Genomic DNA, 27962 nt, shown 5'->3' with positions numbered 1-27962 from the left:
GCGGGTCGCGGCGATCTTCTCAGTTTCGGTTGGACCGCAGCGCAGCCACCATGTCTCTGGCTGCCTCGGCGGGCAGGGGCCCGGGGGCCGTGTGGTCCCCAACGCACGTGCAGGTGACGGTGCTTCAGGCTCGGGGCCTGCGGGCCAAGGGCCCCGGGGGCACGAGCGACGCATACGCAGTGATCCAGGTGGGCAAGGAGAAGTACGCCACCTCCGTGTCGGAGCGCAGCCTGGGCGCGCCCGTGTGGCGGGAGGAGGCCACCTTCGAGCTGCCGCCGCTGCTGTCGGCTGAGGCAGCGCCCGCCGCCGCCGCCACCCTGCAGCTCACCGTGCTGCACCGCGCGCTGCTCGGCCTCGACAAGTTCCTGGGCCGCGCCGAGGTGGACTTGCGGGACCTGCACCGGGACCAGGGCCACAAGAAGACCCAGTGAGTGCGGGCCGGGGGCGAGGACGCGTGGTCTGGGCGCCGAGACCCTTTTGAGTGTGTCCCCACCAAGAGGACGAACGGAGCGAGGCCTTTCTAGAGGGATCCCCTCGGCCCGTACTAGTATTCTCACCTAGCTCCACCTTCTCGGGCTCTCCCAAGTGCGTGGTTTCGGGTACCTGGAGCGTTTTTGAATCTGCAGGACGGCGCTCGGCGTCTGGAACTTAGTAATCACTTAATGAATTTTTGATGAATTGAAACCACCTGTGGGCTGACGAATGACTCTTATTTAGTTGAGCAGCGTGTATATTTGATGTACGCATTAGCCTCCGTGGAAAGCCTCCTGGGTATTTCATTGTACTGGACACTGAGCTGAGAATGGCTGGGCCAGGGCGCAGGGAGGACCCACTGGAGCAGTGAAAGCCACTGACACTAGGACCCTAGAGGCTCACCCAGGAGCTGAGCTGGGGCGTTACAGTGCGGTCGGGACTGGGGAACGGGGAATGCGGGCTGCCTGTGGAGGGCTATCCCCCAACCAACCTCACAGCCGCCGAAGGGGTTGGTCAAGAGAATTTGCCCCGCCCTCCTCTCCGCCCCTCCCTCAAGAATGCTAGAACAGTTTGGTCTTCACTTTCAGACCGAAAAATACTAACCGCGTTTGCCCCGGGCCCCAAAGGAGTAAGGATTTCCCATTGATGGCTGGAGCCAGGGCCTGCCCTTGGCCGAGCTGAACTGAAAAGTAAGCATTGTTTCTGTCTGGAGTTTGTCAAGTTCTCTGGTCCTACTGGGTAGGGGGGGAGGGGATGGCTGCTCACCTGTAGCCACCGCACCCCCCCCCCGCCCCCAAGACTTCTCTTTTAGGGCATCAGAGTCCCGCAGGGAAAGCAGGGCGAAACCCTGTGCACTCCAAAGTGTTACCGATTTATTTGTTCTCTTTCGCAGGTGTTTGGAAGGGAACATATGATTATGCTCATCTAGTGTACCGACAACTAGCCTCGCTTAGCTTAATTGATTACTTTGCTGCACCTTAAATATGCAAGGCAGTCATGTTATCACCTAACTCCTGTGGTTTGCGAAGCACTCTGATTCATGTTGTGTGTTTTAGATATAAACGGTATTTCAGCTTTCCCTTGTGAAGGAGACAGGAAGAGCCAGAGGATTTGAAGTTCCCAGACTCCCCTTTCTGTAGGGTGCTTGCAAATGTAATACCTGCTTCCCTTATCTGGCCAGAGATGAACAGGCATTTCTGAACTCAAATCAGATAAAAAGAGAGAGCCTTGAGGTGAGGATGGATGGGGTATCTTTGTGGCATCAACTTACAAGCCATAAGGTGAGCAGCAGCGTCTTTGCTGAGCTGGGGCTGAAGCAATGCTAATTTTCCATTTGATTAAGTAACATTTGGGGCCTTGGGTTGGCTTCCTTTCCAGCTTCAACTAGGCACCATTGGCCGTCCTTTGTCTTGTCCCATCCCAAGATGTGTGGATATTATTGTCTCTCTCTGCCATCTGTTTCTTCTGTGAATGTTTTATTCCCTTGAAAGATAAATAGCATCTCCCTGCCAGAGATGGGGATTCCAGATTCCTGGGTCTGGTGCCCACTCCCGCCCTGACTCATTGCTGGGCTTCAGGCTGCTCGGTCTCTAAACATCCAAGTTGCCCTATGTGGCCAGACTTAATTGATGTTTATAAGATGTTTCCAGGTTGCTGGATTAATGGAGCCCCGTGTGTAGATTCAAAAGGTTCTGTTACTGCTTTGGGAGGAATGAAAACCTCCTCAAGTTCCCTATTTCAGGAAGGGTACAGTCTCCACATCTCCATTTTTCTCATCCTCTCTGATGTAATTCTAAACTTAGATGATTACTCCTGTCTCTATCATATGAGCTTGTGACCACTTAGTCAGAGTATCAGCTTATAGGAAAATAGTACTTAGTTGATAGTTGTTTTTTTTTTTTTTTTTTTTTTTTAGTTGATAGATTTTTAATAACTGCAAAGGAAGCCTTCTTTGCTCTGCTAGCAGTAGGTGAAATTGCAAGCTTTCCACCTGTCACTTCCTGGGACTTTCCAAGGTGCTGGGGAAACCCAGTTAAACTAAGCCTGTCTGATGTCCTGGTACATCACTTGGGTGCCCAAGGTAGCTGTGATTTGGAGCATGAGATATACACAGAGAGGTGGGAATTCAACAGATAGAAACTGGTTGGGCTAGGAAGATCATTTGAACTAGCTATTAATGGTTTGACTCCACCTTAGACATTAAAACCAAAACCAAAACAAAAGCTAAAATCTTGGTCTGTAGTTTTGTGTGTGTGTTAATGTGTGTGTGTGTGTTAATGTATGCATTTGTGTTCACCTCTACAGAGAACAGTTGCTCCTCTAGAGTATGATTTTTTCCCCCATGGGTCCAGAAGCTAAAACTCAAGGCATTAAGAGCTAACTGTGCTGATATTTTCATTTGTTCTCTTAATAAGCCCCGATGTATCATATTTGGAGTCAACAGAATATGCTTTTTGTAATGACTCAGATTTTGCAGACCTCAAATTTAGTGTGATGATACATATCTTTAAAGCACTAAACAGAGGCTGACATATATTTATTTATTTATTTATTTATTTATTTATTTATTTATTTATTTTTCTGTACGCGGGCCTCTCACTGCTGTGGCCTCTCCCGTTGCGGAGCACAGGCTCCGGACACACAGGCTCCGCGGCCATGGCTCGCGGGCCCAGCCGCTCCGCGGCACGTGGGATCCTCCGGGATCGGAGCACGAACCCGTGTCCCCTGCATCGGCAGGCGGACTCTCAACCACTGCGCCACCAGGGAAGCCCAAGGCTGACATATAGATAGGATCCATTTAACAGGGAAGAGTGTTTGGCCCCTTTAGTTAAGAAAAAATGGAAATGAATTGATTTTGCACTTATACAACTGTCTCTCATATCCGAGGGCGATTGGTTCCAGGACCTCCCCCCCCATACCAAAATCTGCGAATGCTGAAGTCCCTTATATAAAATGGCTTAATATTTGCATATAACCTCTGCACATCCTCCTGTATACTTTAAATAATCTCTACATTAGTTATAATACCTAATGCGATATAAATGCCATGTAAATAGTTGTAAATACAATGTAAATGCTATACAAATAGTTGCCAATGCATGAATCCAGGTTTTGCTTTTTGGAACTTTCTGGAATGTTTTTTTTTTTCCCGAATATTTTTGGTCTGAGGTTGGTTGAATCCAACATGTGGAACCTGTGGATACAGAGGGCTGACTCATGCGTACTTATCTGGGGTCTCAGCTGGGCCCCGGTTAAATGGGAATCAGTTAAGTCCCGTGATCATAAAACAGACGTGAATCTGAGAGGAGGCAGAATCAGGTGACCAGCATGTGGATTTCTCTGCTGTCCGGTCTCATGTAGTTTGGGGTCCTAGATTGAAAACAAAACAAAACAAAACAAAACATCTTTTTAGGATACTAAGAGCAATAAAAATGGGGGAAATAATCTTTTAAAGACAGATTAAAATAAATATTCAGGCTGGTGCCTGGAAGGCCATTGTGTAATTAAGTAGGATGAAACTTGATACTGTGATAGCCTTCCAGATATGAAGAGAGACTGATGGAGGGTCATTTTCTCATATTTCTTGAAGATTCAAGAGAAAATTTGGTTGCATGTGAAAAGATCTGGATACTGATAAAGGTTAGACATTTTGAAGAACTGTAAGTATAGTAAGAAAGAGTGACCAGCGTCAAAGGAAATTCAGGTGATTAAGGAGGGCTAGACAGTTGTTTTTCTGGGAGAGGTGGAGGCATAGAGGTGACGGATGAGCACAGAGGTCTCGAATTCACAAATCTGAGCTGGCAGTGTTTGCGCTTATACCTCTGGGTTTCCTAAGCACATTTTGGCTTTTTGTAACAGACTAGAAAATTTGAGCAATGCTGTTACTGCTTACGTTTTTCTCTTCTTGGGATTCCCCCTAAAGATGACATTGGGCATTACTGGAAACCCTCCCACCCAGTGTAGGAACCTGATAGCTCACATCCAGGACAGGGATCTTCGGGTTCTGGGATAAATAACCCCAACCTGTTCACAGTAGGGGAACAGAGTGACTAAGAAGGGTGAGGGTGGCTCAAAGTCACAGTTCCATCGATGTGAAAGATGTTCCCTCCTGTTTTTCGTGATATGATTTGATGATTTCATTTAGAAGACAGTTAGCATGGGGAAAGTTGTAACTGCCTTTTTTCCCCGTGTTTTTAACGTTCATCCATACTTTTAGTAATTATTTTTTGATGCCTACTATATGCGAGGCACTTGGTATACAGTGTAAACAGTGATGAACATAACACACACGATCCCCGCTTTCAGAAAGCTGAGAGCCTTGTGGGGGAGATAGCCGGTAAATAAATGAACACATAAATGAACAATCCTGTATTGGGATGAGTGCAGTGGAGGAAGAGAACAGGGTGTCATAAGAGAAAAGAGCAGGAGATTGTAGGTAGCCTCTCTGAGGCAGAGACCTGAAGGATAAAGAGGAATTTTCCCGGGGAAAGGTAGAGGAAGGGGGAGCAGCCTGTGCAAAGGCCCTGAGGCGGGAATGCCTGGGAAGCTGGAGAGGTTGCATCCATTGAGGCTGAAGAGGAAGGCAGGGCTTCGTTGAAGAGCAGTGGAAGCCACTGAGTGTTGAAAGCAGAGGGGTGATGTGATGCAGTTCGTGAAAGATCACTGTGGCTGTTGGGTGGAGAGCAGATTTGGAGCAGGCCTAGCCTGGAATCAGGTGAAGTGGGAGGCTCTGGCAGGAATCTAGGCAACCAATTATGGTGCTTGGACTCGGGTGACAGGCATGGTCATGGACAGAGGTAGGTGGATTTCAGAAGTGTTCCCGAGGTTCAGTTGGCCTGACTGGTGATGGATTGGGTATGGGTGGGTGTGAGTGAGAGGAAGTGATAAGAATGAACAAACAAAATAAGGAGAACTTGCTGTTGAAAATGAACCAGGAAAGGGTGGCAGATTTCTTTCCCTGGCAGTCACCGCAACACAAGAGTGAGGTCACCATTACAAAGACAACAGCAGCAGTGATACCTGTGCGCTGAGTGAATGAGCAGGAAACACCACTGAAACCAGGGTGTGTATATGTGTGTCTTCAAGTGTTTACAGTTTCAACACAGGCCAAGCCTTTGTTTTGTAATAACGTAACCCTATGTGACCTCACTGGTTGCCCCAACACGCTGGTAGAGTCACTGCTGCGAGGACTACAGGACTAAGAAAAGGAAAAATAATAAATAACACGAGGGAAAATAAACCTGTAAATGAAAACTAAGCCTCTGGAGGCAAGTCAGTCAACCATTTAAAGATTTCTCACATCAGGGAAGGTGAGCGCACAAAAGAGCCTTGTTTTGCTTAACTTCCTTTTGGTTACAAAGACTTCTGTTGTATTTCCACAACTACCATCAGAGGAAGGTTTTTCTAAATAGTATCTCTGTCATTTTAATTGTAGTTATTAACTAAAAAATGTTATGATTACATTAAGAACAATACACGTGCTTATTAAACTGTCATCAACTCCAACATGCACTTGCTGACATCACTCTTCCTCTCCCTGGATGATAATCTTAGGTATCCATTTGGCTGCTCCAAATTTTTTTTTTTTTTTTTTTTTTTTTGCGGTACGCGGGCCTCTCACTGTTGCGGCCTCTCCCGTTGCGGAGCACAGGCTCCGGACGCGCAGGCTCAGCGGCCACGGCTCACGGGCCCAGCCGCTCCGTGGCATGTGGGATCCTCCCAGACTGGGGCACGAACCTGTATCCCCTGCATCGGCAGGCGGACTCTCAACCACTGCGCCACCAGGGAAGCCCCTGGCCGCTCCAATTTTAATTGCCATACGTCCGAGAAAATTGTGCTTCTCACCCTATACTTTTGGAGGGACGCTCGCTCTGGCCTAGCTCCAGAGGATTAAGATGCCCTTGCCCAAACGTGGGAGCAATAGAAGGGCATTTAAGACCTTGTCTTCATCTCAGAGCCATGCCCTGGGTGGCCTTTGGTCCTGGGCCTGGTGCGGATCTCTAAGCCTCAGAGCCTTTGGGGGTTTTTTTTGTTTTTGTTTTTTTGTTTTTTGGCCGCGCTGTGCGGGATCTTAGTTCCTTGACCAGGGATCGAACCCGCACCCCCCTGCATTGGAAGCACGCACTCTTAACCACAGGACCATCAGGGAAGGCCCCCTCAGGGGCCTTTGAATGCCAACAAAATTAACACCCAGACCCTTGTATCGGCCTTTGAAGAAAGCCAACATCTACTGTGTGGAAAAACCTTGGGGAGCAGGTTGTGCTCCCCTTACGGGGTCCTGGGTCAGATCTCATACCACAACTGGCTCAGCAGGAGACCAGGCCAGTTCCCCTGCTTTCCCCTTGGCCAGGGGCCACTTCCATCTCGTTTGCTGTGTGACCCAGCCTAGGTGCGCAGATGTCTCTGAGTGCGGTCCCTGTAGACACAGGGCAGGCGGTCGTTTGCCCGTGTGGACGTGGAGAAGTGTTTAATCTTACATTTAGCCCAGTGGATTAAAGACTAGGGGTGGCCTCGGTATGAGGTCAAAGCCCCGCTTCTCTCCGTTTCCCAGTGTGCGGTCTGGCTTGCTCCTCGGCACCCCTGCTCAACACTGGAGAAGCAGGTCACCTGCAGCTTGGGGCTTACGGTGCCCTTGGTAAAGGAGCCGCTTTTAGCCACTAATGAGACGAGAAATTCCTTTCCTGCTGGGACAGGTCTGGGGATGATCTGTTAGAGAAAAATCAAGGGCTTTTGTCTCCAGGGTGTCCCTGAGGGACACATTTAGGAATGTGCCCATGGGGAGAAAAAAGGCAGCTGTAATTAAGTGTCTTTTCCTGAATGCTGGCCTCTGGGTGGAGCAGAGAGAAGGCATTTATAGGAAATGCCAGAAAAACCCTCTCTAGAGGTGTGACCGCTGCACACTTCACTTTTAAAATTCTTGTTTATTAAAAAGGACATGGCTAACTGAGGGAGAACAACCAAGGCCTCCAGAAAGCCTGGTCTGAAAAGGCCTCTTGTGATCCTGAAGAACAGCTGTCCTGTGTGAGGAGCACCAGCGGCAGGCGGGCCCCGAGCTATTTCTTCAAGAGCGTCACCGCCTACAGCACCAGTCCTGTGGGGTTTCCTTTTACGCTAATGGAACTTTTCGTTTTTACTGATCATTTGTCATGAGAACAGGATTTGAAACGCTCTTGGTATGGGGTTTTTTTCCTCCTCCTTGGGACTTACCTGATTACCAGATAAATCAGATGCCCTGCTTCCCTGCCGGGAGCTCCCACAGAAAGGAGTGCGAGTCTGCCTGTGGGGTAGAGTGGACTGAACGTTCTTTGATGTCTGTCACGCTGAAGTTGTTTTCTTTCGTCCTGGCCGAGAGGTGGTGGACCAAACCATCACATTTCCTTTCCCCATCCTTAACGTCTCTTTGCATGAGTGACAAAGGACCCCACGGAGACTGTTCTTTGGCAGATCATGTAGACTACATCAGTGACATTTACTTCTGGGCAAGAGGCGAGATACCTGATCTGATGTTAGAATATTAACATTTGTGGCTTTTTGAGATATGGTCAAGTAAAAACTTGGTAACTAGATGATGGCAGGAGTGGTAGATTTACATGTTTATAAATGTGTTAATTTTTCTAATTCTTAGAGAATCTTAAAATACTGGTGCTTGGTTTTTCCTTTAGTCTTTACCTACAAGGAGTTTGGTATTGCTTTCAACTTAGAAAATATGTCTTGATCCGTATACTGCAGTCAGTTATGCCATCTTGGCATATGTCTGAAATAGTTTGGGGGCCTCTGTTTCTTGTCTCTCCCACCTACTTAGAAATCCTGCAGAGTTCTGAGGATCATTAAATCTCACGATAAGTTATAGAAATTATTCACCAATCGTGGTATTTTTAAAAATTGTATATACTTTTTAATTTTGGAAATTGTGTCATACAAACAATTTTTAAAAATTATTTATCTATTTATTTTTGGCTGTGTTGGGTCTTCGTTGCTGCACGCGGGCTTCTTCTCTAGTTGCGGTGAGCGGGGGCTACTCTTCGATGTGGAGCGTGGGCCTCTCATTGCAGTGGCTTCTCTTGTTGCGGAGCATGGGCTCTAGCCGTGCGGGCTCAGTAGTTGTGGCTCACAGGCGCTAGAGTGCAGGCTCAGTAGTTGTGGCGCACGGGCTTAGTTGCTCCGCGGCATGTGGAATCTTCCCGGACCAGGGCTCGAACCCGTGTCCCTTGCATTGGCAGGCGGATTCTTAACCACTGTGCCACCAGGGAAGTCCCACAAACTAATTTTATAATTGAGTCTTTTCCCACTCCCTTCAAATGCAAATCATTGTTATTTGTGTTTGATGGCTTAAGATTGGATCCTTAGGAATAGTCAGTCAGAACTGTTGGTGTCTTAAGTTCCCGTTTGAGAACCATGTTTGAGAACAGTCAGTCAGAACTGTTGATGTCTTAAGTTCCCATTTGAGAACCATGGGTGAACGATGGTATAAATGCACTTCACAGAACATACAACCATTAAAAATGGTGGGTATGGAGACTGTAAGACACTTATATTTAAAAACACGCTACAAATAGAATTGCACATGTACTCTGGTTACTACCAAGTCATAATCATAGCGAACTCTTACTGAGTGTAAGTGCCAGGCACTGTTCTAAGCTCTTTACATATATTAAGCCATTTAATCTTCATTACACCCTTATGAGGTAGGTGCTTTGAACCCTGTTCTACAGGCAAGTTAAGTGACTTGTCTGAAGCCCCTCAGCTAGTAATCGTTGAGCTATGCGGGAAAAAGGCTTCAAGAAAATATATCAAAAGGGAATGTTTGAATTAGCATGAGAGAAAGTCAATTTTTAAAAAATATGAAAAAAATTTTTCTGTAACCTTTTAAATTACTTTCTAAGGGAATTTCTGTAGAGCAAATAGTATAGGAAGATCAAAAGCGTTTTCAACCTGCTTTTTCTGTGATCTCTCCTTTGCCATGTCATTTACTGGCTTTTTAGGATTGGATTTGGTGACTACAGATAGCTTTTCAGTGCTGCCAGAATGGCTGTTTTAGGGATTAGGGTAAAAAAGGAGCCATTTGCAACCCTCATGATTTACCACCAAGAAGTTGTTGGTGGGCAGAGGGGAAGGTCCACCTCGGGAGGCAAGGCTGCCTGGTCGGTGATTCTGTATTCACAGGTAGTTAGGACTAGCTACCTTGGTCAATGACAAAACCTGTTAAACTACTTAGCTTCTGTAGGGTACACACCACAAACCTTTTATAGGTCATAAACATCTCTGTCCCCATTTGCTGTGCATGGCCTCTAGGCTATGGACATTTTACCCATGTGGAATCAGTCCTTTTCAGAACCCCTTTTAGATGTCCTCCTCTGCTACCCTCACGTGATTTTTATTACTTATTTTTATTCCCTGGGGAAGACAGTGAATAAACTGCTTTTTAAAATTTCTCCATCTAAGAAAGATCAAGTGCACCCTCCATCTCAAACATTAGACTCAGGTGCTATTCTGTTCTTCCTGCTTCTTTCCTCCCTTGAGGTCATACTCCCCTGTGTCATGAAGTTTAGTTACCATGGGGGATGATTCATGCTATAACTCATGGTTGAGTTTTTGCGCAGGACGGGAAGTAGGCGGTCCACCATTGACCCTGGAGTCCACATCAGACCCATAGACAAGGACCCCTTGAAATTAATACTCACCCATTAAAATGAAGGGACTTGTGGAGCTGGTGGTCTTCCTTTGCCTTGCCTTTCCTGGAGCCTCCTGTGTCTCATGGGAGGGTGCAGTCTTAATTCATCTGGCCGAGTCCCTAAGTAGGTGGTTCTTATAGCCCCTTGGGATTTCAATTAGCTGAGAACCTTCTTTGTGTGTGAGAGTCCTTGTCTGTGATGAAATTGTATAATTTAGCAGGAGTTTCTTTTCATGTCTAATTATTTTCTCACACTTCATAGTCAGAAAGAAAAGGCAGCAGTTGTTTCAGTGTAACAAACGCTTTGTGATGTTTGGTGAGCCAGCTCTCTACTGGTGGGTAAGCTTTTCAGCCAAGAATTGGGCCTCTTCGTTTTGTGTTTCCAGTGCCTGCCATGCAAAAACATGAACCGAACCGAATCTTTGAAGCCATCGTTTCTCTGTGTCTTGAATCTTTGAAGCCATCATTTTTTCTGTCTGTGTCTATCCCTCTGGAATGTTTTAAAGGAAAAACATGTTTGCTTCATCTGCAGACAGGTTATTTTTGAGGCGTACCAATCAGTCCTTTACAAGTGTAATCCCGCACGTCTGCAGGGATGCACTGTGAGACCTTTCATTTCCCAAGAGCAGGAACCACACTGCCCCCGCTCTCCCACATTCCTATAGAAGGCCCCCTGGGACCAGCTTTCCTTGTATTGAGAAACCTACGTTCTGAGGCAAACCAGTCCTGAGAATTGGACATGGTTGGGTGGTTTTAGCTGTTCTCAAAATGAGTGTTTAAAAAGCCCAGGAGGACTTCCCTGGTGGCACGGTGGTTAAGAATCTGCCTGCTGATGCAGGGGACCCAGGTTTGAGCCCTGGTCCGGGAAGATCTCACACGCCACGGAGCAATTAAGCCTGTGCGCTTCAATTACTGAACCCACATGCCACAACTACTGAAGCCTGCGCGCCTAGAGCCCGTGCTCCGCAACAAGAGAAGCCACCGCAATAAGAAGCCCGCGCTCCGCAACGAAGAGTAGCCCCGCTCGCCGCAACTAGAGAAAGCCCAGGTGCAGCAACGAAGACCCAACACAGCCAGAAATAAATAAATAAAATAAATAAATGTATTAAAAAGAAATAAATAAAAAGCCCAGGAGATTTGACAATGCGGGTCCAGACACTAGTTCCCCAGCCCGGCGACTCGGGAAGCAGACCCTGCGTCCTGCATCCTGTATATTTTCCTTCCTGTACCCAGTTCATGCTTTTTTACTTTTATTCATTCTTTCCCTTGCTGCTCTTAATAAGGCATCTTTCTGAAAGTGTAGAAGACTTAAATGAATTTTTCTATATTTTTAGCTGTTGCCTTGTCTTGTGTTTGACCAAGAAAACCCCAACCTAAAAACTCTCAAACAGTAGGGCAACCTGCTTGGATAATATGCATTTTTGCTTGTATGTTCATTCCCAAGATCCTCACTTGACTGAGAGGCATGGAGATTAAAGTTTTCATTCTGTACCGTTTTGTATGATTTGATTGTTATCCTTTGCGTGTTATTACTTTAAAGTACAGTTTATATACATTTCTTGTCACTTTCTGTGTATTCTGAGATCCTTTTAATTTTGGAAGAACTAAGTTTTAATTATAAGTAAAAATGACTATTTGCTTATAGAAGGGATCCTTTTATTTTTCATTTTTTTGATAGGTTGCAGGATTTTTTAGAATATGGGCCTAAAAATAAACTTTCTACACTGGGATTATGGCTTTCTCTCTGTACTCTGCCCTTTGTACTGGGAAAACCCAGCCCTGATTTCTGAGATAATTCAAGATTTCTGGGCCTTCGTGAATGGTGGTGCTGGGACACAACCACCCTGCCGTCACATGCTGTGTGGCCGTGCTGGGACCTAATTATATATGAACTACTTCCGTGAGGTGCTGGAATTAAGCGCACTGAAAATCAAACGGACAGAAACACTGATAAATTGAACCAATGCTTAAATGTTGGAACCCACAAATATGTCCTGCTTTGGAATTTCTTAGGGTGAGACATTTATGGATCGTTGCTTTCATGAACTATCAAATTATACTTGTGTCAAAGATCCCTTGCTTAGGGCTTCTCTGGTGGCGCAGTGGTTGAGAGTCCGCCTGCCGATGCAGGGGACACGGGTTCATGCCCCGGTCCGGGAGGATCCCACATCCCGCGGAGCGGCTGGGCCCGTGAGCCATGGCCGCTGAGCCTGCGCGTCCGGAGCCTGTGCTCCGCAACGGGAGAGGCCACAACAGTGAGAGGCCCGCGTACCGCAAAAAAAAAAAAAAAGATCCCTTGCTTAAGCTGTGTGAATTTAATGATCAGGATAATATTGCTAGAAGAATTCCTGTCTTCCTTTCCAGCTTTAATAAATCCAGCAGACTCACAGGGGTTACTTACCTGCCTACGATTCAGTCTGCTTTTCACGTCCTTAAATAGCCCTGTGGCTGTTCTTGGCTACCTGGTCTTTGGTTTTAGGTTTGCGTGTGAAAATAAGTGACAGGAACAGTTGAAGTGCCTGTTCATACCTCCTAGTGGTGTTAGAAGTTTCCAAAACAAATCCCACTCTAGTGCCCGGGGACTGAACCTGGGCATCAGGTGATAGATAATAGGCCCTCAGAGAGGATCCTAGAGTTGGTTGCAGCTTCGCTCAAAATAAACAGACTTCGGCGCTGATACTTCGGGGAAGGCGGCCCCATTCAGGGAGCTGGCAAGTGGTATTCTTTGAAGGTTGGGAGCCTTTGCGTCCCCCAGGAGGGTGAATAGAGAGGTGGAAGAGCTGGGAGAAGGCCCTGGGTGGAGAGGTGAGGCTCTCTGCTTGTGACTGGTGTGGTCCTCTGAGCCTCCACACTCAGCTCTCAGCAACTTCCCCTTTTCAGGTGCCTACCCTTGGTATTTACAAAAGCTAACCACTCCTCATCACCAAGGCTACCATTTAGCACATGACTGTCAGAAGAGAAATATACAAATATCCTCTCAACATCTAAATGACAGATATGCAAACTGTTCCCAGCCTGCCGTGGAAAATGTGTTGGGAAGACACTCGGCTGGCTGGCAGGGTGAGGTTGTCTGTAAAGACCTTGCGTCTTCCTCCTCCTCCAGCTGTGGACTGTAGTTTTAAAAATCATAAAAGATTTCTCCTAAAGGTCCAAAATCGTAGCTCATGTCATTTTCCCAGATCTTGGCTGTATCTTGTTAATCCAGTGTAAGTCCTTCTCGATGACGTTATATCTGAACTTTATGTGCAGCCCTATGATTTATGGTTGATGCCAGCTATGGGGGCTTTCCCCCTTCTCTGCTTTCATCTCAGGACATTTAAATTGGAAGCTTAAGCCTTCCTCAAAAAGAATTTAAATTTCAGCCCTCTTTTCTATGTGTTGTAAAAGGCGGCTCAGCAAAGATGAGTTCAGAGGGAGTGGCAACCTGGAATCTTGGTGTAAGGGAAAGCTTTGGGGAAACTGTAGAGCTGGTTCAGAGTCCTGACTGTGCCTTTTAGCAGTTGCAAGGCCTTGTACCAGTTACCTAACTTGTGAGCCTCAATTTCCTTATCTGTAAAGTGGGTATGCTGTCCACTTCATGTCATTCTCGTGAGACCTAGAGGAGGACGTTTCTAAGTGTGTTTCTGCTTCCCTCTGCCCCTTTAAGTGTAGAATGAGCTAAGATAGTGGGGGGCACCATCTGCCCTGGGAGCAGGACAGGCTTAAGGTGAAAGAGGAAGCTGTGTTTATTTGGGCAAAACCATCATTTCCTTAAAGTCCACAGCCCTCAGCTCTTAAATAGGTCACCGAAAAGAACATCAGAGTGTGGTTCTCGGCATGTGAGGGTGACCCCGGGGGCAGCTGTGGGTCAGCCCTGTATTTGGAGTGTTTGTTCTGCGGAGCTTGCGCCACTCACCGGGCTCACATTCTTGCGGTTCACCCGATGGAAAATGCCGAGGGGAGTTTTCCTTTCTCTGAAGTTCGTCTTTCAATGGAGTTGGGCTGATATAATATCATTTGCCATATCGTGAAGTAGTTTGCAAATGACCAAGTGAAATTCTTGAATCATGCTTGAAATATTCCTTTTTCTGATTATTAAGCTGGGGATGAATGCCTCCTCTCAGTTTCTCGTTCTTTCTCATCGTGGTAAAATACATATAACAACGGTGACCATTTTAACCATTTTTAAGCGCACAGTTCTGTGGCATTAAGTGCTTTCACATATTTATGCAGCCATCACCACCGCCCAACTCCAAAACTTTTATTTTCCCAGCTGACACTCCCAGGTCCCCCTGCAGCCCCCAGCCCCTGGCAACCACCATTCTCCTTTCTGTCTCTGAACTTGGCTCTTCTAGGGGCCTCACGTCAATGGAATCATACAATATTTGTCACTTTGTGACTGGCTTATTTCGCTCTTCTTTTTTTTTCCTTTAACAAATCTCTTTTACTCTGTCTTATAGTTTCCATTACTCCCTGCCAGGGACTATTCTACAAACCCTTGCTTTTCTCTGAGATTCTCTTGCAAATTTGCACTCTACCTACGTAACTGTTTGTATATGATCTTTGCGTTTTTACCCCGTTGAAGGAAAAAACCAGTCACAGGAAGTGTTTTGACGGAATGTTTATTTTATTCTTAGAAATAGCTCTTTACCGAATCAAGATTTTAGGTGACCTTACACTAAGTACAGAATCAGATCCTATCTTTGCCTAGAGGGCGTCTTCTCAGAAATAAAACTTCCAGTTCTGCCCTCCCCCACTGCACCCCTCACTCCCCAAAGAAGAGAACACAGGGTTTGTATACGAGGCTGGTAATAGCAGAGAGGAGAGGCCAGGTAACGGGGACTGTGAACATCGTTTTAGGCGCTTCCATTCAAAGGTAACCTGTCAGCCTTTCTCCTCGTAGGTGGTATACCTTGAAATCCAAACCGGGGAAGAAGAATAAAGAACGAGGAGAAATTGAGGTTGACATCCAGTTTATGAGAAACAACATGACCGCTAGCATGTTCGACCTTTCCATGAAAGACAAGTCTCGGAATCCATTTGGGAAACTAAAGGACAAGATCAAGGGGAAGAATAAGGACAGGGCGTCAGACACCGTGTCAGCCATCGTCCCCAGCGTGACGCCCTCGGCTGACAGCGACGACGAGTCTCCTTCGAAAGACAAGAAGAAGAAGTCAAAGCTCCAGACCTTGTTTTCCAGGTCCAATCTGCAGAGAACACCACTTTCCCAGTCCATGTCTGGCCTGCCGACTGCAAAGTCAGACAAAGTGCTGCTTCGTCCTGGAGACTTCCAGTCCCAGTGGGAGGATGAGGACAATGACGAGGACAAGTCCTCCTCTGCCTCGGACGGTGAGTTTCCTTCTCCTCCTTCTTACTTGGCCCTTCTCCCTCAGCTGAGCCTACTTTGCTTTGGGAGAAAAGAAACAAACAAATCTCAGGAGAAAGATTTTAATTCAGCTCCTCAGTTACTGCAGTGATGGTGATGCTGGTGGAGGGGATGGCGGGGGTAGTGGTGATGCTGCTTTTACTGGTGGTGCTGGCGCTGGAGCTGCGCATGGTGGTCACGGTAGTGGTGGTGATGATGAGAGGTAACCTTGGTTAGGAAGCCTTCTCTATTTCTAAGCCCTCTGGTTTCTAGGAATGTGCGAATTCCTTTTCCATAACGTCTGGCTCTGTAACTGACGTACATTAGTACAAGCTTTTGGGGCTAACAGAATGAATGCATGCAGAGCTTCTTTTTTTAATTAAGGATAAAACCGTGGAACCTTACAGTAATTCTGATATTTCATTAATTCGTTGGGTACTTATACTGAGCTCTCATGGAATACATTCCTAACGAAAGCCGAGGAATCCAGTTCCATTAACTCTGAATTAACTGGGTATTTTGAAATTCAGTCTCAGTGACCAGATCCCTATTATTGGCCAGATTCTGCACCTCTACCAAGACCGCTGCCCTTTTCCTCGCTTCTGTGCACGGCTTCTCAACCTCAGCACCATTGACAGTTTGGGAGGATACTTGTTGGTTGTGGGAGCCTTCCTGTACTCTGTAGGATCTTTAGCAGCATCCTGGCCTCCACCTGCTAGGTGCCGGTAGCACACCCCACCCAGCTGTGACAACCCAAAACGCACTCAGATGCGTGAGGACAAAAGCCACTCCCCCCCCCCCGCCCCCCTGCGTTGCGAACCATTCCCTTAGCTTCTCACTCCCTTGGTTCTTGGTTCTTCTCCCACAGTCTTGTCTCACAAGGGAACGGCAAGCGTGGATCCTAAGCAGCTGAACCAGATCCACTTCAACACCCCCAAGAAGGAAGGACTCTCCTTCCTGGGAGGCCTTCGGTCTAAGAATGACACCCTTTCCCGCTCGAATGTTTGTATCAACGGGAACCATGTCTATGTGGAACAGCCCGAAGCCAAGAGCGAGACCAAGGACAGCTCCCCGTCCTCCTCGCCGTCCCCCCAGGGCCTCAGGAAGAAGCATTTGTTCTCATCTACAGAAAACCTGGCCTCTCGACCTTCGAAGGAGCCCGGGGAAGGAGGTGCAGTGCCTTCCGAGTCTTCCACAAAGGACTCTCTCAAGTCCATGTCCCTGCCATCCTACCAGCCGCTGGTCAGCCGGGACCTTCGGGAGAACGCAGCTCTGGCGACCTTGGAGGCTGCAAAGGAAACCAAAGAGAGCAAGAAACAGGAGAACAAGAAGTCCTCTCTGCTCTCCCTGGTGACCGGAAAGAAGGACACGGCCAAGGGCAGTGAAGGCGAAAGCCCGCCGGCCGCCCCCGGGAAGGAGAGGGAAGGCACGCCCGTGGCGGTCAAAGCCAGGGAGGACCAGCCAGGGCCTGTCGACGACCCTGTGAAGAGATCGGACAAAGAGACTGCGGCCATGGTCTCCGGACGGGGCAGAGCCCCGGACCCCTTTGAAGACGTGCAGATCCCAGCACCAGAAGCTGACCCAGAGCCCAAAGCTGCACCAGCACCACGTGTTCCCTCACCCAGGGCTCCCCAGACCAGAGCCGTGAAACCCCGGTGAGTCTCGGCCCCTCCCCGGGGCCCAGCAGCCATGCCTACGTTAGAGCAGACCTTGCCTGTTGGTCCGTGGTGGTCCCTGCAGAAATTGTTTTTAGCCAGTCCCTACCGCTGGCCGGGCCCACCTGCAGAGACTGCAGTGATGTGCCCCAGCCCGGGGCCACTGCCAGCAGGCGTGGTTTGCCCCTTGCCCGACATTTTCCCTGCAAGCGTTTTCTCTGCACGCATTTTCGCTTCTGGGGAAAGTACCTTAGAACTGGTCTGTCCATCTCAGTGAGATAAGCAGAGCACAGTGGAATGCCCTGGTTTTGTATCAGATTCCGAGTGTCATGGTCTGGGAGCAATACCAGGTTTCGGTGGTGGTACGCGCAGACCAGGGTTTAGTATGTTCTTCCCGTGAATTCCCTTTGAGGCAGGTGCAATCTCTCTTCCTTGCACTTTGGTGTGGGTTTGCTGGCACAAGAGACCCTTGGTCCACTGTCAAGTGTGACTGGGAGGGTTCTCTGTGTGTTTCCTCTGTGCGTTATCTCACGAGCCGGGTCTCATGAGCTTCTCAGCATGACTCACATTCACAGTCACGATATTCCTGTGCGCTGGGGGTGGGAGAGACTTTTTTTTGAGATTCTGCCTACTTTGATTTCACAGACACACACAGACACAGACACACACACACACACACACACACACAGAGTATTCCTCTTCAAAATCTGCCTCTTGCTTTGTAGTGCACCTTTTATGGCTTTGCACTTTTTAGGTGCTTTTTCTTTATCACCAAGAGACTCCAGGCTGTTGCTCTACCTGGATCTTTCTGTCTCTATTGCAAGTCCGTTCTGTGGCAGATGTACTTGGTGATAAAATTGTGCCTTTTGTGGATTAAGTATTGGTGTTCCTTCTTTAACTTCTCAAGGTTCTGCCCCCAATATAAAAAAGAGTTCCCGCCTTTGGAAAGACTGTACTTTTACATGTCTTTTGCCTCTCATGCTGCATCTGCAACTGACCTGCAGATTTTATTTTGTCCTTTTTGCAGACCGGAAGTGTCTCCAGAGGCTCAGCCCGCACCCAGGCTCCCTCCTTCCACTTGCTCTCCTCTCGTTTTCTCTGCTCTCCCTTCCAGTTCTGGTCAGACACCCATCCTTTCTAAACTGGGGCGTGATTCAGAGACACAGTCCTCTGAGTCTCCTTCTGGCTCCTCCTCTGTCTCCTCCCCTGTAGCGGCCCCCATCTCCACATCCACTCCCATTGAGCGCTGGCCTCCTGCAGACGTGGGTGAGGCCAGTCCTAAAGAACCGCCTTCGCTCCTTGAACCAGAGCTAGAAAAGGAGAGTTTGACACAAGTTCCAAGTCCTGTTCCTTGTGCTGTGGGCTCGCTTTCCAAACAGACACCCATTCCAGTGGGGAAAGGGATGGAAGACTCTCCAGTGGGGAAGACCAGCGCTGATGACCCAGGACAGTCTCTCCGGACACAGCCTGAAGTGGGGCGAGAAGAAGAAGAGCTTCCGGGGTCTCCCCCCAGAAAACGACAAGGCGCCATCCCCCCTTCATCTGTCGAGGCCCGAGAAGTAACATCCGCCACTGCGCTCAGAAGAGGGGGGATGGGCAGCCCTGACAGGAAGCCCCCGAGGCGGGGAGCCTCAGGCTCTGTGGGTCAATCTGGGTCTCCCGTGGGGGATGCAGATGGGGGTGGCGGGATGAGTCCTGCAGTTAAGGAAGCGGTGCCCCCCGTTCCCGTGGGCAAGTCGGTGCCTCCACTTGACTCTGCGATGCAGAGACACGAAGAGATGGGTCCGGATGCCTGTGAGGGCAGAAAGGAAATCGAGGGGCAGGTGTTGTTTTCCGAGCAGCTCTCTAGGGAAGAGGCGGGGGAGGAGGCCCCTGTGCTGGTCCGCGGGGACAGAGGTGACCCCCAGGAGGTGACACCACAAGGGGCCGCCCCTGGAAATGCGTGGGACACTGGACACTCCCAGGAGGGCGCGGCTGTGGCTGGACCCCAGCCCGCTGCCCTGGCGGCTCGCCCTCCCCGCCCGTCCTCCAAGGGGAGCTTCTCGGGGGGTCCCACGCATGCGGCCAGCTCGGGGAGAGACGGTCCCCGTCTCAGGAGTCAGGGAGACGACACCCGGATGGCGCAGAACCAGAGCAAAGCCAGTGACCACGAGGGTCTGCTGTCTGACCCCCTGCACGGCCTTCAGTCCACCTGCGAGGCAAAGCCCCCAGCCCTGGCCCATCTGGACTTGACCCTGCCTTCCATCCCTGAAGTCGCTTCGGAAGACGAGAGAGGGGATCAGCTTGAAGATGACAGAGGGGTGGCCCCGGTGGCAGCTCTGGGAGGAGGGGCTTCTTCCCCCAGCATGTGGCCCGCCCGTGCTGAGCAGGAGAGGGCGCCCGGCGGGGAGGCCGGCGGGTCAGCAGGGCGCCTGCGCGAGCCCAGGCCGGGAGCACCCGGAGCACCCGCCCCCGCTTCTGCAGAGCAGACCACAGCCTTGGCGGTTCAGGAACCACCGTCACCGGGCCCCGGTGACAGCGGGGAGGCAAAACCAGTGGGAGATGGGAGGCCGGGTCAGCCTCCAGCCGCAGCCCTGGATTCCCTTGTGTCCGGCCCCTTTTCTGAGCCCTTTCCTGCCGCACGCTCTTTTCCCACCTGTGCACTCTCTGACACCCACCACACCAGTACAGCAGAATCTCAAAAAAAAGCAGCAGTCGAGGGCTCCGCGGGTAAAGTGGAGAATTCTGGCAAGAGGAAGCCGCTTCTTCAGGCCTGGGTCTCACCCTCAGACACACAGCCAGTCTCGGCTCAGCCAAGCGCTGGAAGCGGGTCGGCCAAGCACAGGTGAGAGCCGGGGGACGACTGTCCTCGTGAGTGTAAGCCGTGCCCCCTTTGCTTCTTGTCTCCAGACGCCAGGGCTTGCTCACCGCACAGCTGTTCTGACAGTGCGTCCGCCTGTGTTGCCGGAAGGGCTGTGTCCTGGGCCGGGAGCAGCACGAGGCACCCCTGCGTTTGTAGCAAGAACAGAGTAGCAGCTGTCCTCAGAGATAGATTCGGAATTGTTCTGCACGGTCTGATTTGGAGCTCTCCTTGCAGAGAAACACCGGGAGCCGTATCTTATTTCCTAGTCTCGGAAACCAGCTGAGATTGAGCAGGAGAACCCAGCAGTGCGGACAGCTCACTTTAAGCAGCGCCCGATGGGAAGCTGGCCTGTTTGTTCTGAGCTCTTTCCCCCCTCTTGAGGCGCGGAGGGCTCTGCGGGGACTCCCACAGTGGAGTCCTAGGCTGCAGCTGCCTCTGAGAATAGGAGACCGTCTTTAACGTTCTCCTGACGTTGATAACGAGGCCAAGGGTCCTGTGAGCAGGTCAGGACGCGTGGCCGGAAGTGGTGCCTTGTGGGCTTGCGCGTGGCTGCCTCGCGCTGACTGCTTTCCTTTCTGAAGGAACGTTGGCACGTGTGGGACTGCGGGTGTGAGCACGCATGTCCCCCCCGTTCCCCCGTCACCTCTCTCGTTGGCGGCCACGTCTGAGAGAGGCAGTCCCTCAGTTCCTCCGGTTCTGCCGTGACGTAAACGTCTAAGGAAACAGCTGAGTGTCCTTTCCCCCTTCTCTTTAGACTTCATCCCGTGAAGCCGATGAACACGGCAGCTACCAAGGTCGCGCTCTCCAGCTCGGGAACTGCCACCATCATCAGTGAGAACTTGGTCAACGAAGCCATGATGAAGGTATGTCTTCTCCAGAAGGAGGCAGGCTAGTTAGGGATCTAGAAAACCCGCTGTCAGAGTCACCATGACATACATCTCCCGGGGCAGCAGGTAACGCCAGGGGTGACTTAACCACACGTCTCGGTCTTTGGATGATCTTTGGAAGCCCCTACACTTTCCATGGGATACTTACTTTTCCCCTCATAGTTCTTTGGCTGTCGTTGAATTTTGTTGTGTGTCAAGCAACATGATTGACACCAGTACTGTTTTCTAATGAGGAGAAAATGTCACCCACCCTCCAGCCCATGCAAATCAGATAGTCTCATTTTTCCCACGTGTCCTTTGTTATCTTTTGGCAAGAATATAAAATTCTCGCAGTTGTCATCATTGCACAGATAGACTTTTTTGTAACTTTATTCTGAAGTAATTTCAAACTTTAAAAAAGTTGCAAGAATAGCACAAAGAGCTCCTGTATACTTTCATCCCAATTCACCAACTGTTGACATTTCACCAGATTTGCTTTATCATCCTCACCCTCTCCTACTCCGTTCTCTCTTTGTAGCTGCGTATATATTTTTTTCTGAATTATTTGAGAGTAAGCTGCACACGCCATGCTCCTTTTACCCCTAAATGCTTAAGTGTGTAATTCCTAAGAATGAAGGCGTTTATCACAATGAAGAAATTTAACATGGATGCCTCGCTACTTTCTCATCTGTGGTCCGTATTTCACCTTCACCAGTTTTCCCAGTAGCGCCCTTTCTTGTCTGTCTGTTCTCCGGTCCAGGGTCACTCAGTTATCTCGTCTCGGGAATCTCCCTTATTCTGGAATAGTTCCTTGGCCTCTTTTGTCTTTCAAGACATTGACCTTTTTCAGAGTTTCAGTCAGTCGTTTGGTAGAACTTGCCTCAGTTTGGATTTGTCTGATGTCTCCCTGCGGTTTGGTCGAGGCTGGGCATTCTCGGCAGGAATTAACTAGAGAAATAACGTGCCCTTTCCAGTGCGTTGCGTAAAGAGCCCATGACAGCAGCCTGTCCTGTTAGTGGGGTGTTAACTCTGATGACTTAGGTTAGGTGGTGTCCACTAGGCCCTCCAGTGCAAAGTTGCTAGTTTTCCCCTTTACAGTTGGTAAGAAGTGTGTGGGGAATTCATTTCAGACCGTGTAAGCCTCCTAGGAGTTCCTTATCAGCCTTCTGCTCGCAGGCCTCAGTGTCCACTAACGAACGTGGTGGTAGCAAAATGATGTTTCTCCAGCTCCATCACCTGCGTGGAAACGCTCTGAAATCCTCTTTTTCACTTAGTATCATATCGTAAACACTTTTGCGTGTTGCTACTTAATTATTCTTTGAAACGGTTATGCCAGTCTTTACTTACTCCCTGGTTAGTGGATACTTAGCTTGTTTTCTATTTTTCAATATGAATAACACTCGGCAGTAATTTCTCGCATAGAACTCTTCCCTTCTTGTAGGTGATTTCCGTAAGCTAAATTTCCAGGAAGACTATTGCTGGATGAGAAGATCTCTGCTCTTTAAAAATCTTGAGTGGCTAACATGAAAAAACCCAGCTCTTCCCCTTAAAACCCAAACCAGTGCCCCCCAGATGATGTCTGCTGGAGAATATCTTCATCCTGCCCTTTCTGATTCTAAAATCAGAGGGATTCAGGTGTGTTATGTTTCAGACACGTGGACAGGAGTTTCCTAACCCACCACTGGGGATCGCAGTTGGGAGATATAAACTTTATTTCTGTTTTACTGCAAGCATCTAGAAATTTCATTCAGTCATAGATTTTACGGTCCCAGGGACTCCAGGACGTCAAATAGTTTTTTTTTTTTTTTTTTTTTTTGCGGTACGCGGGCCTCTCACCGCCGTGGCCTCTCCCGTCGCGGAGCACAGGCTCAGCGGCCATGGCCCACGGGCCCAGCCGCCCCGCAGCATATGGGATCCCCCCAGACCGGGGCACGAACCCGTGTCCCCTGCATTGGCAGGCAGACTCTCAACCACGGCGCCACCAGGGAAGCCCTCAAATAGTGTTTATGTTTTTAAAAATAAAACTTTTGCTCACATCTCCTGCACTCCTGCAAGCGTTTTGTAAGTGCCAGGCGGTGGCTGATACCTCTGGCTCTGTTGCACCTGTGCCTCCAGGCGCTGGACTGAAGGTACACTGAAAGCTGGAGATTTTGGGGTCGAGAGGCTGAGTAGTAATAACGAACTGCTGCTGAAAACAAGTTAGCATCTTCTGGCCATCTTGCCTCCTCTTCCCTGTTGTCCATGCTGACGGGGCATCACTGTTAAGCATCATTCTCAAAATGATCAGCTGTAGCCAGCACTGTGTACCTACGGTGTTTTAGCCCAAAGCCTAAAGGCGGACCCTAACTTCGCCAGCTCAGCCTGGCTGGCTTCTGTAGCTGTGTAGCAGGGGCAGTACGTGTCCTCTTGGAGTTAATGATATTTACCGGGAAACTGGGCAAAAGAACAGCATGAAAGGGACCATCACGAAAACTAGAGTCATTTAGCAGCCCCCTCGCCCCGTCGCCTCTTCCGTTTACCGTGGCATGCAGCCTGGCTCCGAAGAGAAGCAAACACCTAGCTTTCGGGAAGTGAGCAAGACCCCTGGTTCCCATTCTGCATACTCTTCAAAGCTCATGTAACCAGGGGCTTATCTCCGGGCCCTGACTGAGAGTAACTTGCCTTAAAACAAAGGCAACGGCTGCTGATTCTACTCATACGTTCCGCTGCTGCCCCCCTGCCTGGATGCAACAAAGCTGTTGGTCCTGGACCATACCTGGCAACGACTCTGAGTAAACATGGAAAGGTTCCTGGATACGGCTATTGGCCGACCGTAGAATAGACGCTTTGTACTAAGGCATAAACAGTGCTTATAAAAATAACTACTCTTTGGAATGTTGCAAAGTGAGAGAGAGGTTAGGAAAAGAAATCGCCTCGCTAAAGTTACGAAAAGCCAGCTGAATCGTTACTACAATGGCTTTTTTTGTTGTTGTTATTGTTTTAGGGCCGCCATCTTTTATAGATGATTAGAACTAGGAATGTATTATTTATTCAGGTGGCTTCCACACTTCCATTTAAAAATAATACAGCCAACTAGATCCAAGAATTATCTGTCATATTGTATGGGAACAGTTGGATACAAATTTGAATGTACGTCATTATTGGTACAGCTGTGAGGGAAAAATCCAATGTAAAAATCCTGGAAGGAAATGTGTGACACTGGGCACTATTGTTTCTTGAATTAATGGGTATTTTCTTTGCACCTCTTCCTCTCCATGGCCATTACTCACTTTCTGTTATTGCTGGATTGCTTTTTAATTTTTTTAGTCATCACATGAATAGGAACTTCTAATGATTTCAAAGTCCTGCATAGTTTCCTCTTTAGATTACAGAATCCAAATCGAAGAGCTGTTTGACAGTTTGTAGGAAGTACCTTAAGTGTGCATGCCTTTTCAGTCCTATGCATTTGTCTTAAGGAAACATTTAGGGATATGACCAAAGATTTATGGTCACACATTTAAATAAATGTTATTATATAGTTGTGAAAATCGAAACCAACCTAAATATCCAGCAACAGAGAGATGGTCAAAACATAATGAAATTTAAAACATCCATTTAGGACTTCCCTGGTGGTGCAGTGGTTAAGAATCCGCCTGCCAATGCAGGGGACACGCGTTCGAGCCCTGGTACGGGAAGATTGGTCCGCAGAGCAACTAAGCCCGTGCGCCACAATTACTGAGCCTGCGCTCTAGGGCCTGCGAGCCACAACTACTGAGGCTGCATGCCTAAAGCCCGTGCCCCACAACAAGAGAAGCCACCACAATGAGAAGCCCACGCACCACAACAAAAAGTAGCCCCCACTCGCCGCAACTAGAGAAAGCCCGTGCACAGCAACGAAGACGCAACACAGCTGAAAATAAATAAATAAATAAAATTAAACAAAGAAAATCCATTTAAAAAGCAATTTTTCTAAAGTTTAATGATGGGAAAATGCTCACAAAATAATAATTTTCAAAAGCTATAAAACTCGATTTTGTATGATGCTAAAGTTGTAAAACATATCATAAAGAAAACCCAGGAAGGGAATTCCCTGGCGGTCCAGTGGTTAGGACTTGACAGTTTCATTGCCGGGGCCCTGGGTTCAATCCCTGGTCAGGGAGCTAAGATCCCACAAGCCGTGCAGTGTGACAAACACACACATAAAAACAAATAAACCAAACCAAATAAAAAACAACAACAAAAACCCCACAAACCAAACCAAACCAAACAAAAAAACAGGAAGAATAAGAAAGAAAGAGACCCCAATGTTAGGTGTTGGAGTTATGGGTAATAATTTTTTCCCTCTTCTGGATTTGAGATTTTTTATGATAAGTAAATATTCCTTTTATGATTCAAAACAAAATCCTGTTATTTGAGGGGGAAATTAGTTTTAATTCATCTCCGGGGTCTGGTTCAGAGGTTACTCCATCTTTGAAGCTTGTCCTGACCGCCCATGTAGCAATGGTCTCTTGTTTGTTCAGCAGCTGGAGCCTGTCATACTTCTCTGGACCCCGACACTCAGGTGAAGCCCCAGGTGTGTCAGACATTGTGGGGACCTGGCCCCTCCTCTCGAGGAGCACCTGCGTGCTCTTCCCTCCAGGTGTCAACTGCTGCTTCTTTCTCTCTCCCAAACTCTCTTGCAGAGCATCTTATGTAATCAATATTTTAAAATAAATATAATCCTTCTGTGACAGAGGTATAATCTAAAACCCCTTGAGGATGTATTCTTGGCTATTGTTTACGAAGACTACTTTTTTCCTTGATAGGATATGTAAACAGACACACCCTATTTGAAAGTGTCAGACATGTTTCTAAGCTATAGTGTTGCCAGCATCACGCTGTTCTTTGTAGCCAGGACAAGAGGGACGGGATTTCTTTCGGGATTCTGGCCGGTGTGCAGGCAGCTTGCGTCACTGGACTGAACAGGGCCTTCTCTTGTGTCGCGTCAGGGTTGACCCTGCTCTTGACGTAGCTGCTTCTTGAAGCAGGTGGTTCTGAGCCTTCCTCGGTGAAACTGTTAGACCCTCACGACAGTGAAACCGTGATTACCTCAGAGTTCCGCCGGCAAAACTGTCTTGAGGTTGCCCCGTGACCTCGTCTCTTTAAACTTACGAATCTGAGCCACAGATTTCAGGAAAAGTTAGCTTTGGGGTTTTTTCCCCCTCTCACTAGAGACTTGGTACAGCGCGTTACTTTATATAATCCTTATCTTGTGTTTCCTCGTGGCTGGGGCCTGGGCAGTTTGCAGTCAGCCACCAGTCATCCCAGATTGTAAATGTAACTCCGCGGGGCTCCCGCTCTGGTCAGGACAGGGCCGCTCAGCCACTGTACCCAGAGGGGGCGCCATCGATGGCTGTGATGGTGGCCCTTGGCTTTGACTCTGCATAGTTTTGGGGAATGACTTACAGTGGGCTCTCCCAGTGCACCCTCCTAATCACCAGATCTCCTGAGCACAGCCAAGGCAGTAGCAGACCTTCTGGGATGAGCGGCCACACGTTGCCTTGGGAGGACAGTGTGGCCTCCTGCACCGTCTGCCACTAGGGTTTCTTCACAGGTCACCTTAGATTGGGGCTCAGCTCCACTTCAATACCTGGTTGTGCCAGCTCCAGGGTTCACAGGCCACCAGTCATTACATCTCTAAACCCCAAGCCCAGAGTCTAGTCCGGGGGTCTGCAGCCTGTGAGCTGGGTACGGTTTGTACATTTTTAATAGGTCATAAAACAAAACACCAAACCAAACCACAAAGACAAACATGCAGCCAAGGCCGCCTGCACAGCCTGAAATACTAACTCTTTGACCCTTTCACAGAAAAGTCCATCCGTCATCAGTTTTCCACCGAAATCAAAAACGAATTCCCAGGAGACTCAGATCACAGACTCAGTCACTAAAAGCTACCTCTTTTGTATTTCTTTAAGATGTTTGACTCCTTGACTAACTTTATCACTTTTCTCCCCACCCCCTCCCCTCTCCAAAGAAATACAAGCCCTCGGAACCCGAGTTTGCTTACGCACAGCTGACCCACGACGAGCTGATCCAGCTTGTCCTCAAACAGAAGGAAACGATAAGCAAGAAGGAGTGTCAGGTGCGTCAGCTGGAAGACTACATCGACAACCTGCTGGTCAGGGTCATGGAAGAGACCCCCAGCATCCTCCGGGTTCCCTCTCAGGTCGGCAAAAAGGCAGGGAAAATGTGAATCACTTGCCTCCGGCACCGAGACTTTTGTGTGAGTTTGTTTCCGCCTGCTCCCAAGGCCGAGGTGTGCCTGAGAGCCCCAGGGTCCAGGCTCCACAACTCTCTCTCCCTCGAGCCTTATCTGGCAAGAGTCAATCCCACCCACAGAAGCCAGGTTAATTATTACAATGAATCTTTTATTGGACATTCCCAGGGTTTTATTTTTAAATGCCACTGTGCCTTTAACCAAGTTGTAAATATTTCATGCCTGACCGGAGACGTGGTCATTAGATCTGATCCTGGCCCAGAGGTTCAGATGGCGCTGGGGGTATTAATGTATTTTTAACATTGGGGTTTTCTTTCTTTAACATTGAGATTTTAAAGTACGTCTCCCGGGCTTCCCTGGTGGCACGGTGGTTGAGAATCCGCCTGCTAATGCGGGGGACACGGGTTCGTGCCCTGGTCTGGGAAGATCCCACATGCCGCGGAGCAACTAGGCCCGTGAGCCACAACTACTGAGCCTGCGCGTCTGGAGCCTGTGCTCCGCAGCAAGAGAGGCCGTGACAGTGAGAGGCCCGCGCACCGCGATGAAGAGTGGCCCCCGCTTGCTGCAACTAGAGAAAGCCCTCGCACAGAAACGAAGACCCAACACAGCCAAAAAAAAAAAAAAAAAAAAAAAAAAAAAAGATACCACACACACACAAAAAGCCAATAGGACTAGGAGGGAGAAACCATACCTTGGGGAAAAAATCTTTAAAAAATAAAAAAAAAAATAAAGTACGTCTCCCCCAGTCATTAAAGCTTAGGGTGAGATGACAAGGACCAGGCAATTGGTGTGGTGTTGCACATACTTTCTTGGCTTTTGAGTAGCTCAGCTGTGGCGTTTTGGCTGCAGATGCTAAGTTTTGATACTGTGTAAACC

General features: G+C 48.6%; 1 protein-coding gene across 2 annotated transcripts; it reads left to right on the top strand.

The window, feature by feature from the left end:
* Positions 1-27690, top strand: RAB11FIP1 (RAB11 family interacting protein 1). 2 transcript variants are annotated; one of them, XM_060085888.1, is made up of 6 exons: positions 1-427; positions 15027-15472; positions 16357-17143; positions 18171-19967; positions 20740-20848; positions 26844-27690. In XM_060085888.1, exons 1-6 carry the CDS (start codon positions 51-53, stop codon positions 27060-27062), a joined length of 3735 nt encoding a protein of 1244 aa, XP_059941871.1. In that variant the 5' UTR covers positions 1-50; the 3' UTR covers positions 27063-27690. The 2 variants fall into 2 exon arrangements, with proteins under 2 accessions (XP_059941871.1, XP_059941873.1); XM_060085890.1 differs by lacking the exon at positions 18171-19967.
* The last annotated feature ends 272 nt before the right edge of the window (positions 27691-27962 follow it).

The sequence above is a fragment of the Mesoplodon densirostris genome, chromosome 20 (genome assembly GCF_025265405.1).
Source record: "Mesoplodon densirostris isolate mMesDen1 chromosome 20, mMesDen1 primary haplotype, whole genome shotgun sequence".
Classification (NCBI taxonomy): domain Eukaryota; kingdom Metazoa; phylum Chordata; class Mammalia; order Artiodactyla; family Ziphiidae; genus Mesoplodon; species Mesoplodon densirostris.
Note: the sequence above shows the minus strand (reverse complement) of the source record. Positions and strands in the feature narration are given on the sequence as shown.